Below are 14,106 nucleotides of genomic sequence, written 5' to 3'. Positions count from 1 at the left end.
AAAAACTCCAGAATTCTCTTCTGGAGGGCAAGCCCCTTGTAGCACAGGCTTACCCCACTAGGTGAGTATTCTAGAAACCCATCTGTATCAGTGTACCAGCTGGTGGTGTTGGAGAGGCTGCGTTTGGCTTCAGTAAATTTTTTTGGAGACTGTTTAAGCACATGTGTAGTTGAGGCTATGTTCCAGGTGAAGACTGGCCACAGCTTGTGCTAGGCTTGGGATCACTTGGTGGGAATTACAGTGAAAGTTGAGACCTACTGCTGCTTTTGTGGGCTTTGGGGACACTTAAGTACTACAAGACATGTCAAGGTTTGTTGCTGCTTCTTTGAGGTTTGTGGATCTTTCAAAGATTTGGGGAGGGTCCACAGTGGGGCCTGAGCCAGCCACTTGTGTGGAGGAGCTGCTGGAAGAGACTAGGGCTGGGCTAGTGATTTGTGTGGGGCAGGGTCTCGGAATCACCAGAGGTGGGGAATGGTGTTAGCCTGGTTAATGGAGAGCGCCAACTTAGTGCCAGCCTGTACCTGCTGGCTCAGTTGGGGGAGAAGTCAACAAAGAAACAAGGGTGCTTGCCGGCACTTCCATCCCTGCTGCCTCTACCCCTGCCCCTTCAGCACCCACCTTGATGTTAAGTCCCTTAATCAGTTTAGTCCCTTAATCTATTTAGTCTCTCCCCGTATGTGTTCCCGGAGCTTTTCAAGCTGCTCCCCTTGTGCTGAAAGCTTAGAGTAGGTTTGTGAGCAAGTGAGTCTGTGTGCATTCCCTTTAAGAGAAGTGCCTTGGTCTTGAGCAGCCATTTGTTTTTCTTGGATGCGATCCCTGCTGGCTTTCACAGCAGATGTTATGGTGACTCCTCTTCCTAGCACCTGTGCCTCAGGTTGAGGAGCCCAGTGTGGAGCTGGGACCTCTTGCTTCTCAGAGGGCACCTCCACAGCCAAGACAGCTCAGCTCTCCACATTCTTAATCACCACATTGTGAGTTTGCGACCTGCCCGTTCTGTGTCTCCCCTACTTCTACCAGTCATGTTGTGGCTCTTTCTCTATAACCTTTGTTAAAGGAATTCTGTTACAGGAATTCTTTGTATTTGTATCTGTAATCTAGTGGTTCTTAGTGATGGTTGTTCTGTAGTGAACATGGTTTTCATGTGTCTAGGGATAATTTTTAAAACTTTTTTGAGGCTTGGTAAAGAGCACAGCTTGAATTTCCAACAGGAAAAAGAACTAAAACTAGGTACAGCCCTTATGTTTGAACAACTTATGAAGTGAATAGTCACAGAAAATGACTACTGATAAGCATTTCCAGTTGGACTCCCTGTTTATGCCATTTCCAGGATGGGTTAGTTTCAGTTTCTACTGTAGAAACCTAGTATGTGAAGACTGGAAGCTCTGAGATTGCAGTCAGATGATGAAGGACATGTCAACTATGACGGGTGAGGAAGGGCTCAGATAAGGAGGTGTTCTAGAAGGAATATACAGAGACAAGAGCATCATCTTGGGTGGGGACTGTCGTGTGGCAAATGAATTTGATGCTTCCTGTAAATCTTGACAGGACCTGTGGGTGGAGGCTGCAGGGAGAGGAATGTTAGTGTGTTTGAAGGAAGAATTTGGAATGGATGGGCCCCTCAGGATGTGGGCAGGAAGTTCTTGGGGCTCTTCACACATCTTTGGAGTGGCTCCTTGGCAGGAGACTTCAGTTGGGCCAAACTACCCCTAAGATCTTGTCCTATCCTTCAGATACTTTTGTTCTAAGTGTTCCAAGTCCTCTTAAAAACGCTATTAGACTTTAAGAAGCTTTGTATTTGAAGGTTGGGGGAATGTAAAAAGATGGCTACCTCATGCATATTTACTGTACTTGTTTGGTAGGTAACCAAAATATTATAAGTTGATTCATCTGTAGCTCCCATTTACCTAGCATATCATATATGCAGGCACTGTGTCAAGTGCTACACAGAGATTAGTTCTACAGTAATCCAGCAAGGTTTACTGTAAACCGCAATGTCTGCAGTTGTATGGATGAGGGAAGAGACTTAACGCACAGTGAGTTAGGGGAAGTAGTAGCCAAGGTGCAAACATACCTTTAACTCCAAAGCCTATATTTGTAAGTATAGGAGAATGAGTTTTGTTTTTGTTTCCTTTTCCAGACCTGTACCCTCCATTTGTAAACACAGACATATATTGGTTAAGTGATTATATTAGAACATATCTAAGTTTTCTTCCAGCTCTTTACTGTTGGTAGTTAAATATGCTGTTTCTGGTCTTTGTAACAGCCACTCTGCCCTACACTATGCTGTAAAGTAAGGGTAAGCAAACCTTTTCTGTAGGGGGCCAGGTAATAAATGATGTAGTCAGTACTCAACTCTACCATTGTATGCACAGACAACTTGTAAGCAGTGAGTGTGGCTGTGTTCCATTCCAGTTTTATTTACAGAAATAATCTTTGGAGGGACCTGATTTGGTCTGCAGCCTGTGGTTTGCTGATCCTAATTCAAGGCTATTTTCTTTCTTTCTTTTTTTAAAGTATAATTAAATTTTTTTCCAGAGAACTTTTCTTCAGTCCTTAAGGGCTTAGCTCTTTACCCGGACTTTGGTGGAGGTCACGGGGCAACACCTGCAGGTCTGAATTGGGGTGGGGAGTTCGGTCCTTCTGGGCTTCACAAGCACTGCTCCTGACCACTTTCCTGTGAATGGCCAAACTCACACAGTTGTGTGGTTTCGCATACAGCCTGGAAAGACACTTGCTTCAGAAATGTCCTTCATGGCTGCAGCCTCTACTGTGTTTCTAATGAGAGCTTCATGACCTTGTCCTTGGACATGCATCAGGCACAGCTGGTGCAGCAAATAGGCTGTACATAGCTAAGGCCATTTTTAGCACGACCATAGTTCCTTTTCATGGTCATCTTGGAAGTGAGGACGTGAGAGCCCAGAGCTGTTTACCAGGGGTCCTTCTTGGTCTCTTTAGGGCTTTGGTCAGTTGTGCATACATTTCTGTTTGTAACTATTCATAGGCTTTAGGTAAATCCATTATAGTGCCCCATGTTTCCCATGGTGGAGTATCCCTTAAGAGGTGCACTCTGTGTGAAATGCACTTTTTCAGCCTTCTGGTGGGACCATAATTTGCACCACCCCTGTGAACCAATGGTTCCCTTTTTACAATTACTGCAGAGACGTGCACGTGGGTACGAGGAGGCCTGTTCAGGATGGTAACCTGCAAAATTTGGCATATCTGCACCATGGAATGCTGGCAGCAGTTACAAAGGACAGGAGGGGTCTCTAGTTTCTAACATGGCTTATCAAAAGTTTCTGTTTAATGAAAAAGCAAATTCTAAGTAGATTTGTACAGTATCTTTTTATATTAGAAATGTACATTTTATATAAATATAAATATATAAATTTTTAAGATTTTATTTATTAATCTTCAGAGGGGAAGGGAAGGAGAGAGGGAGAGAAATATCAATGTATGGTTTCCTCTCGTGTGACCCCCCACTGGGAACTGGCCTGCAACCCAGGCATGTGCCCTAACTGGGAATCGAACCGCGATCCCCCAGTTTGCAGGCCCGCGCTCAGTCCACTAAGCCACACCAGCCAGGGCTATATTTTATATTTTATACATACATTTTATGAGGGTTGTGTGTGTGAATGTGTAAAAAAGGCCTGATGGTGTCTGTACCAAACTAATGAAAGAACTGGGGATGTGGCTGCAGAGGAATCTGGGGTCGGGGCTGGTGACCGCAGCTAACTTTTATATTTGTTTTTTTCCAAGAGAATGTGTTTGTATATTATTTGTGTAATGAAAATTTAAGAATAACAAAAAAGATCTGCACAGCCTTTCATGATCTCTACCAGCCTTCCCAGAGCATCCCACATAAACAAACGACTGCCAAGATGCAGGGGGCGTGCTGGGAAGGTGTCCCTAACCCATGTGGTTGACTAGATTGTTGCTGTTGTATCCACTCAGCCCTGGGAGGGGAAGGTAGAAGGGCGCATTGTTGGCCAGTGGGATGAGAACCTCAGCTTCCATGACTGTATGCTTGGGCACTGTTGCCTGTCTTTTGCATGGTCACTTCATTTCCCTGCAAAGTTATTATGTAGTCCACCTTGTGTTCCTCTTGAGGAAAATGCAGAAAACAAGGTCAGTTTTAGACATGACCTAGGCATCAGAGAGTCAGCTGCAAGGCCAGGGGGAGGTTGGTTGGTAAAGAGGTATAACAGGCAAAGCTGGGCACAGATGGGCCATGTACTTATTGTTTAAGGATAAGTCAGTTTATGTCCTTGCTAATGGCTCTGCCATATTTCTGTGTGTTGATCCAGGAGGAGGAGCATAAAAGGAGGTTGTCCATAATTGGCTTTAAGCAGCACACAGTAAAACTCTGAGCTCTTCTGCTCCACCTTTCTTGTAAGTTTATTGTTTATTCCCAGTGCTCATGACAACTAATTAAATCATGTGATAGCGTATTTCCATAAATTTGGAACCTTAAGTCTAAATGGACTTTTATTGGTCCATATATATTTAATATAAAAGACTATTATGATAAAAATAATTTCCTTCAGCTGAAGTCATTTGCTATTTAAAAGAAATCCATTCCATTGAGGTGTATTTAATATCATATGGCAGTTTTTGATGTATTTTATATCCCTCTAGGCCCTGAGAATTGGAAAACCAAGAAAGTTTTGATGTTTTGTGTGGCGACAACTGAATTAGAAACCAAGATGAACATAACCAAAGGAGGCCTGGTGTTGTTTTCAGCAAATTCTAATTCATCGTGTATGGAGCTTTCAAAGAAAATTGCTGAGTGAGTTATAATCATACCATTACAATCTGTATTATATGATGTTTAACTTAATAATCAGACTAGCACTGATTGTTAAACTTGAAAGCAGTTCATCTGCATATCATCTAGCTGTTGTGACACCCTATGCATTCTTTCAGCAGATGTTTATTGAGTGCTCATGAGTGGCGTTAGGTGCTGCATATGTACAGAATACTTGAGTATAAAGAACAGTGAAGTGGATACTATATAGAAATAGTTTATAGATTATAGTTCAATGCAATTTTAGTTATTTTAGGTCTTGATTTTAGATATTGGGGATTAACAGTGAACAACCAGTCAAAATCCTTCCTTCTTTCATTGAGTAGGGGTCCAAACAAGAAACAAGTCAGCAAAATAAACAAGATAATTTCAAATAGTGATCAATGCTGTGAAAAAAAAAAAACAGTGAAAGGAATGATGGGGTAGATTCTGTTTTAGCTAGGATGCTTAGGGTCCTTTTAAACTAAGGGGATGATATATGAATCAAGAAACTTGAATGAATCACTGAGAGAAGATCCAGGTGCAGAGCTGTCCAGGCAGAGGGACTAACAGGCTCAAAGTCCTTGTGGTGTACAGCAGGCACTGTTGGTGTATCTTAGCAACATGGGTGGAGGGCACAAGGAAGGGGTTGTGCGGCAGGCAGAGCAGGACTGTATAGACCTTCTTAGGGAGGCATGGGGTGAGATGTGAAGGGTTAGGTCATGGAGTGACAGTGCAATTTAGTATTAACTTGAAATTTTATAATAAGAATACCTCTATTTTTATTTATGAATCATCCTTAAATAGTAAAGATGTTGAGTCTATTCTATTACCTTTCAGCTTTTCCCCCCCCTTTCTCTTCTCTAGGCGGCTGGGGGTGGAAATGGGCAAAGTGCAGGTTTACCAGGAACCTAACCGAGGTGAGCTATCTTTGACACACATAACATCAATCTTTGTGCGGAACATAACATGCTGGCTCAGTCCTTCATCCTCCTTATTGAAATGATTAGACTCAGTGTTCAGTTGGTTACATTAGCATGAAGTCAAGAAAGCAAGGTGGGTGGTTAGTGGTGTATAGGTCCCACTAATACCAACTAGATACAGAGCCCTGGGACCAGTCACATCTGGGAGCTTGGATGCTAGTTCTCAGACCTCATTTACTAAAAACTGTAGAGATACATAGACCACCTGGTCAAGTGAATGGAAACATTATCTCAGTCCGTTGAATTCATGTCACCTTAGACAGGATGAGTAGATCTTGTGTGGCCACAATACTACCATTGGTGGTTATTCTTTACCTCTGTGTAAACTGCCATGGGTTAGGTAGACTTCATGAAATCTTGTTAAGAAATGCTTCTTGCTAATTGATTTATGCCATTTCATAACCATCTCAGGTTGTAAAAAAGCATGTATTCTTTAACCTTTGTAATTTCAGTGCTCTAGCAGGAGCGTTGGGCAGCTTGCGTGGGCTTGAGAGTCAGACACCTTATCCTCGGCAAGTTATATAATCTTTCTATACTGCAAATAATTAGGGCTGTTTGAAGATTAAGTGGGATAATTTGTATGCTTAACACAGTTCTTGGTACATATAGGTCCTCTGTAAATATTAGTTCCCTCTCCTTTTCTACTGTAAGATTTTTTCAAGTACTTAAATATTATGGAATTTAAAATAGACTGATGACTAGGCACAAATTTGCTCTTTTCCTATATATTTCTCCATTACTGTCTCCTCTTTTCTGTCTTCCAATTTGCCCTCATGTGTCTTCAGTGTGAAAAAAGTGTAATTGAAGAAAATATGCAGAGAGAGTTTGGAGATAATTCTGCTGCTAAAGGGAATTGGATAATGCCCTTTGTCTAGCCTGGAAGGGAGGGTTAAGGGGAGAGCTAGTGGTGGAAGATTCAGGAAGAGGTTGGTCCACACTCCAGGTTCATGACTGATCGGAGGGAAAAATACTTGGTATCTGTTGTGAAGAAAGGAGGGAACTAGCACTTAAGGATTTCTTCCTGTTACCAGATTGTGAAGAACTGAGTTCAGGGATGTTGTTATGGTAGAAGGTCTCAGAAGTAGCAGGGGCAAGATTCAATTCCAGATCTCTCTGACTCTAAAGCTCATTTTCTTTCCATGGTACCACACTCCTTTATAAACATCTATTTTATTTATTCCAACATTTTATTTTTATTTTTTAATTTTTTAATTTTTTAAAAAAATATATTTTATTGATTATACCATTACAGTTGTTCTATTCCCCCCCTTCATTCCCCTCCACCCGCACCCTCCCTCCCCCACCATTCTCCCCGCTTAGTTTATAACCACGTGTCTCAAGTTCTTTGGATTCTATATTTCCCCCACTATTCTCACCCTCCCCACTACCTATTTTCTACCTACCATCTATGCTATTTTCTGTGCCTTCTCCCCCCTTCTCCTCCTCCCACTCCCCTGTTTCTAACCCTCCATGTGTTCTTCATTTCTATGGTTCCACTCCTGATCTAGCTGTCCTCTTGGTTTGCTTTTGTTTTAGGTGTGGTTGTTAATAACTGTGTGTTTGCTGTCCTTTCACTGTTCATATTTTTCATCTTCTTTTTCTTATATAAGTCCCTTTAGCATTTCATATAATAAGGGCTTGGTGATGATGAACTCCTTGAACTTGACCTTATCTGAGAAGCACTTTATCTGTCCTTCCATTCTAAATGAAAGTTTTGCTGGATAAAGCAATCTTGGCTGTAGGTCTTTGGATTTCATGACTTGGAATACTTCTTTCCAGCCCCTTCTTGCCTGTAAGGTCTCTTTTGAGAAATCCGCTGACAGTCTGATGGGTACTCCTTTGTAGGTGACTGTCCCCTTATCCCTTGCTGCTTCTAGGATTCTCTCCTTCATTTTGGTCTTGGCTAATGTAATTATGATGTGCCTTGGTGTGTTCCTTCTTGGGTCCAACTTCTTTGGGACTCTCTGAGCTTCCTGGATTTCCTGGAAGTCTATTTCCTTTGCCAGACTGGGGAAGTTCTCCTTTATTATTTGTTCAAATACGTTTTCCACTCGTGGCTGTTTCTTTCCCCCTTCTGGTACCCCTTATTCCAACATTTTAAAAGAAAATGTTCAAACATAAAAACATTGAAGAGTACAGTGAAAACCAATGTGTATATCTACCACCTAGATTCAACAGTTAACATTTGCCATATGAATCTGTATATGTAGAAGTCAGTTGCACACATCAAGACATTTGACCCGTGAATACTTGATCATGCATCTCCAAAGAATAAAGACTTCATCCTATATAAATATACTGCCAATGTCTCATTTAAAGATACTTGATAATTCTGGAGTCATTTAATGTCTAGTCTATATTTAAAATTCCCTGGTTAGCCTCATAGCTTTTTTAAAAATAATTCATGGTTCATGCACTATGTTTCTGTATCTCTGTAGTTTCTTCTAATCTATAGCATTCTCCCTGCCCCCACCTTTTTTGTTCCCATGACACTGACGTTCTGAAGACGCTGTCTTGTTCTATTCTGGGTTTGTTGAATTGTTTCCTTGTGGCTGATCACAAGTTTTTTGAGAGTAGGGATATTGTACCTTCTTTATTATTATTCCTACATTATTATAACATTTTGTGCCTAATAAGTTCTTAGTAGTTGCTGGTTGAGTGATTGAGTATATAAGTTCCTATAAAGATACCATGTTCAGAGTGGTGTACAGCACTTACTGCTTTTATATACAAGAGGTGAGAAGGGTAGCTTTACTGGTTTCAAATCAGAAGTGTAGTTCTGTCTTAAAGATATTATGTAACCATGTTTAAAAGGTGTGACTAATAGCAGTATGTTTATTAGCCTTTTGTAGCATCTGAAAGTAATCGGTATTGCAGTAGTTCCTAATTCCATATTTTGTAACATTGGCGTGTGTTGCAAGTTTTTTGTGTATTTTTAAAAACATAAATTGTGTACTTACTTCATACCTCACCTCTTTTTCCTTTTCTTTCCAGAAACAAGAGTACAAATTCAAGAGTCGGTGAGGGGAAAAGATGTTTTCATCATTCAAACTGTTTCAAAGTAAGTAAGAGTTTAACAGAAGTGTGTTGCTTTTTTTGTTTCTATTTAGGCTTGAGTGTTTAGAGTCAGAATTGGCTAGGCAGGAAGAATTAAGATAGTGTAAAATTGGTATCTTACTCTAATTTTTCTGACTTGATTGCTGACTTTTGTGTGTTAGTATTCTTTTTTAAAAAAAATCATTTTATTGATTATGTCATTACAGTTGTCCCATTTCCCCCCTTCATTCCCCTCCACCCTGCACACCCCCTCCCACCCATGTCCCCCCCCCTTTAGTTCATGTCCATGTGTCATAAGTTCTTTAGCTTCTACATTTCCCAGACTACTCTTGCCCTCCCCTGTCTATTTTCTGCCTGCCATCTATGCTACTTATTCTCTGTACTTCCCCCCGCCCCCCACTCCCTTTTTGCTAACCCTCCATGTGATTCCACTTCTGTGGTTCTGTTCCTGTTCTAACTAGAACTTAGTTTGTTTTTATTATAGGTGTGATTGTTAGTAATTGTGAGTTTGCTGTCATTTTAGTATACATGTGTTTTATCTTCTTTTTCTTAGATAAGTCCCTTTAACATTTCATATAATAAGGGCTTGGTGATGATGAACTCCTTGAATTTGATCTTATCTGAGAAGCACTTTATCTGCCCTTCCATTCTAAATGAAAGCTTTGCTGCATAGAGCAATCTCGGATGTAGGTCCTTGTCTTTCATGACTTGGAATACTTCTTTCCAGCCCCTTCTTGCCTGTAAGGTCTCTTTTGAGAAATGAGCTGACAGTCTGATGGGCACTCCTTTGTAGGTGACTGTCCCCTTATCTCTCGTTGCTTCTAGAATTCTCTCCTTCATTTTAATCTTGGCTAATGTAATTATGATGTGCCTTGGTGTGTTCCTCCTTGGGTGCAACTTCTTTGGGACTCTCTGAGCTTCCTGGATTTGTTGGAAGTCTATTTCCTTTGCCAGATTGGGGAAGGTCTCCTCTATTATTTGTTCAAATAAGTTTTCCACTCATGGCTGTTCCTCTTCTCCTTCTGGTACCCCTATAATTCGGATGTTGGAACCTTTAAAGATGTCCTGGAGGTTCCTAAGCCTCTCTTCATTGTTTTTTTTTTTTTTTTAATTCTTGTTTCTTCATTCTTTTCTGGTTGGATCTTTCTTTCTTCCTTCTGGTCCGCTCCATTGATTTCAGTCCCAGTTTTCTTCCCATCACTATTGGTTCCCTGTGCATTTCCCTTCATTTCACTTAGTGAAGCCTTCATTTGTTCATCTAATTTGTGACTAATTCAACCAGTTCTATGAACATCCTGATCACCAGTGTTTTGAACTGTGCATATGATAGGTTGGCTATCTCTTGGTCGCTTAGAAGTATTGGCTCTGGGGCTTTGAGCTGTTTTTCTGCTTGAGCCATTATGTTTTGGTCTGTTTGCACCTGTTATGTATGAGGGGCGGAGCCTTAGGTTATTCACCAGGGCAGGGAAACCCAAGTTGCTGGGTTGTGATGCAGTATGTGGGGGTGGGGTCTGAGAGGGATCAGTGGTGCTTGCTCCATTCTCTGTTGCACCTCAGTCCCTTCCGCCGCTTCCCCCAAGCAAACTGGGCCTTTCTGGTGCTGATTCCCGTGTGGGTGGGCTTGTGTGCGTTCTAGGACCCTGTGAGTCTCTCCAGTGAACTTCCCCGTGAGGGTGGGAGTCTCCCTGCGCCTCAACCCCCACAAGTGTTTTCAATTGGTGTTTTGAGGTTTTATTTCCCGGTGCTAGGACCCTGGGTTGAGCAATCTGTCTCATCCCCCAGTTACCTGCATACGAATGTGGGACTGCTGCCTGGTCAGCCAACCACTTTGCGAACGGTGCCCGTTTCTCGATCGCTGCGTCGTTGGGTCTGCCTGTTGCCACCCCATGCCTTGGTCCGCCGGCCGCCACCTGGGTGCCCAGGGTCTGCCTGGTGCCGCCTTGCACACATGGGGTGCCTTGCGCGTCTGGTGTCACTGCTTTATGTGCCGTAACCCCTCTCTGCTCGGCTGCCCGACTCTGCCCCGCCTACCGGTCTGGATGAATGTGTCTATTTTAACTCCTTGGTTGTTGGACTTCCATACAGTTCAATTTTCTTTCAGTTTTGGTTGTTACCTTGTTTCTGAATTATTGTTATCTTTATTTTGGCTGTTCGAGGAGGCACAGTGTGTCTACCTACGCCTCTATCTTGGCCGGAAGTCCTATGTGTTAGTGTTCTTGAAGGGTGGCAATAACCGGGTGCCATGTTCCCTAGTTATCCATGGAAACGCAGTCCAAGGTTCTCAGGGTTGCCTAGAACTGCGGGTAGTATTGAACCCTCTGTACACTCTGTCTTTCCTATGCATACATACATATCTATGCTAAGTTTAATTTATAAAGTAGGCATAGCAAGAGATTAACAATAAATACTACTAACAAAATAGAATAATTATAATGGTACACTGTAATAAAAGGCAATGTGATATCTTTCTTTCCGTGCTCTGGCTCCTGGCTCTCGCTTCTGGCTCCTGGGTGTTTGCACTACTTTTACCTCCTCAGAGACAACTGTGAGTCCATTTGGATAAATGCACAGAAGTGGTTTATGTTACCTAAGGATAAGGAGGCACCAAAGGCCAAATTGGACTTAGCATTCGGGACTCCAGAAGGGTGTCTTTTATAATCCTTCCTGTTCTCAAGTTCTCCTATTTATTTCCTTTTATTTATTTTTGTTTATTTTAAGACTTATCATTCTGCTCCTGCTTTTTGTCCATTTTTTATTTCGTTAGCCAAAATCATCTCCTTAATTTTCTCTACATGTCTCAGTTTGCATTGTTCTGAACTGTGCAGTAGGCTTGTGTTAATTCAGCCATTTTTACTCTTGTTCAGGTTGCAAAAAGCCTCGGCACCCGTGGTCTCTTCATAAAATACTTTGAGGGCTCTGACTGGTGTGGCTCAGTGGATTGAGCATTTTTCCTCAAAGCAAAAGTTTGCTGGTTCAGTTCTTGGTCAGGGCACATGCCTGGGTTGCTGGTTCATTCCCCAGTTGGGGTGCATATGAGAAGGAGTGATCGGTGTTTCTCTCCCTCTATTTCTCCCTCCCTTCTCCTCTCTCTAAAAATAAGTACAATCTTAAGAACAATAAGTTCCTCATCATTAATTTAAAAAAATACTGTGAGATAGTTAATATTGAAATTTGGTATTATCAGATACATCTTGTACTTTAGTACAGACCAGTGGTAGGCATTAAAAGGATAAGAACATTTTTAAATTAAGAAAACTGTGTTTGTTAACTTTTCCTATAATTCAAACAAGTTCATTAATTTGAGTTTGGTGTTGGAAAGCTTTGTACTAGCTCATAGAAAAATTGTGCTCCTGAGAGCATAATTCAGGAACTTGGGTGTAACTTTACACTAACAGTTGGTTACTCTGTTCTTACCCTTTTCACTTTTCTGAAAGCCTCCTTCGACTCCTCAGATGTCAGGCTTGGCGTTAGGTATTAATAGAACGCCTACTCACCCAAATGATCTCTGTTTCTACTCATTCATTGATTAACAAATATTTATTGAATATGCTAGTCACTGTTACAGGTGTGAGATAGGTTTAAGATTAAGACAGATAAACATCCTTGTTCTCCTGAAGTATATAGGGTGGGCAAAAGTAGGTTTACTGTTTGTAAGGAAGATAATACAGTCATATACTAGAATAAGTTCTGTGCTTCATGTACTCAGAACAATAAACCCACTTTTGCCCCACCCTGTATATCTAAGACTTACAAGTTACATAATAAATAAGTAGATTATTTAGTTTGTCAGAAGGTAATGAGCACTATGGAGGAAACAGAACCAAACCGAGGAATTGGGAGTGATAGTGGTGAAAGAGGGGAGAAATAGTGGGCAGTGTAGGCCTTATTCAAAGTTGAAGTTTGACAAAACCTGGGAAAAGGTAGGGGAGTAAACCAGGTGGCTATCTGGGAAGGAGAGTCAGGAGCTCATGGAGGGAAGACCCTTGGGTGGGAGTGAGCACGGACAGGTCATTGAGTATGTCCGTAGAGGGGAGCATGGAGTAGGTGTGGAGGGCAGAGAAGTGGGGGTGATCACGAAGGGTCCTGGGGAGCTGTTATAGGGCCAGAGATAAGATGGGAACCTATTTCTGGACCTTGAGCAGAGTGGTGCATGATCTAACTTTCATTTTAATTTCTAGACAGATACTGTGTGAAGAGGGGACTACGGAGGGACTTTGGGGGTGGGGGACAGGGAGACATGTGGTGGCAGGCTATCACAGTCACCTGCTTGAGGGGCAGAGTGGCAAAGACCCAGTGCAGTAGTGGAGTAATGAGGTACTGTAGCTTTTTGGATAGGAAAGCAGTTAAGGGTGCCCCTGAGGTTTTTGTCCTGAGGAAACTGGAGGAAGAGTGTTGCCATCAACTGAGATGGCAAAGGTTTTTATGATGAAGCAGGTTTTGGGGGCAAAGAGCAGTTTAGTTTGGAGTATGTTGAGGTTTGAGATGTCTTAACAGACATTCAAGTGGAATCATCAAGTAGCAGTTGAATTTGTTAGACTGGAGTTGAGAAGCTGGAACTGGGGCTATAAATTTGAGGGTCTCCAATATTATTAAAGCTGTGAAATAGGATGAGAGGCCCAACAGATGAGGGGAGATAGTAGAAGAAGACAATTTAACAAGTATTAGGATTGAAGTTGGGGAGCAGAAAAATGGGTAAAACCAGGTAGTGCAGGAGGAGAACATGGGCATCCTAGATGCCAAGCGAGTCCAGTGCAGCAGGGAGTGGGCTGAGCAGCTGTGTGGATGCCACTGATGGGTCCGGGAAGAGAAGGACCGAGAACTGATCTGGCGATTTAGCCACGTGGAAGAAATGGGGCAGTGGGGAAAGTGGTCATGGTCCTTACTTTTAATGGGCAAAATAACAGTATATGCAGTAAAGGTTGAGGGGTATGAACCTGCGGAATGTAGTAACACATTGATGATGGAGGCAACAGAGGGAGAATTGCTAGAGTAACATCTTCTAGTAGGCAAGAGGGGAAAAGGATTAGTGTGTAATAGAGGGCTGATTTTAGAGTAACTTTGGTGTGGAAAATTCGTCTTTCACTGATGGCTGAAGGCAGGTGGACTTCTCCGATGCAAATTCACATGATGGTGGGAGTCTGTGGCAGCTCTTCTCTCAGTGAAAAAGGAGGAAGGATCGTTGGCTGAGAGGGAATGTGGGGAGAGCCAATGGAGGAAAGAGGAATTTATTGCTTTTTTGTTTGTGCCTTGAGCCTTAAGTCTTGGTAGATGCACGAATACCAC

At 42.1% G+C, this 14,106-nt stretch overlaps 1 protein-coding gene and 1 pseudogene across 6 annotated transcripts in view; one reads left to right on the top strand and one right to left on the bottom strand.

Annotated features, from left to right (window-relative positions):
- Positions 1-14,106, top strand: part of PRPSAP2 (phosphoribosyl pyrophosphate synthetase associated protein 2) — a 76,072-nt gene that overhangs the window by 14,635 nt on the left and 47,331 nt on the right. For 2 of the 6 annotated variants that reach the window (XM_037068787.1, XM_037068785.1), the window contains exons 2-5: positions 4,305-4,389; positions 4,636-4,786; positions 5,624-5,703; positions 8,761-8,827. In XM_037068787.1, the coding sequence (XP_036924682.1) occupies positions 4,668-4,786; positions 5,624-5,703; positions 8,761-8,827 (266 nt within the window). In that variant the 5' untranslated portion in view covers positions 4,305-4,389; positions 4,636-4,667. Of the gene's footprint in view, positions 1-4,304; positions 4,390-4,635; positions 4,787-5,623; positions 5,704-8,760; positions 8,828-14,106 lie in introns of those variants that run through there. The other 4 variants (XM_037068786.1, XM_037068790.1, XM_037068789.1 and 1 more) reach the window with 4 other exon arrangements.
- On the bottom strand, positions 2,570-2,893 carry LOC119002758 (40S ribosomal protein S26-like; annotated as a pseudogene).

This window comes from Sturnira hondurensis, unplaced genomic scaffold (assembly GCF_014824575.4).
Source record: "Sturnira hondurensis isolate 20B ecotype Veracruz unplaced genomic scaffold, ASM1482457v3 Scaffold0018097, whole genome shotgun sequence".
NCBI lineage: Eukaryota > Metazoa > Chordata > Mammalia > Chiroptera > Phyllostomidae > Sturnira > Sturnira hondurensis.
The sequence above is the reverse complement of the archived record's forward strand: the minus strand, read 5'-3'. Positions and strand labels throughout refer to the sequence as shown.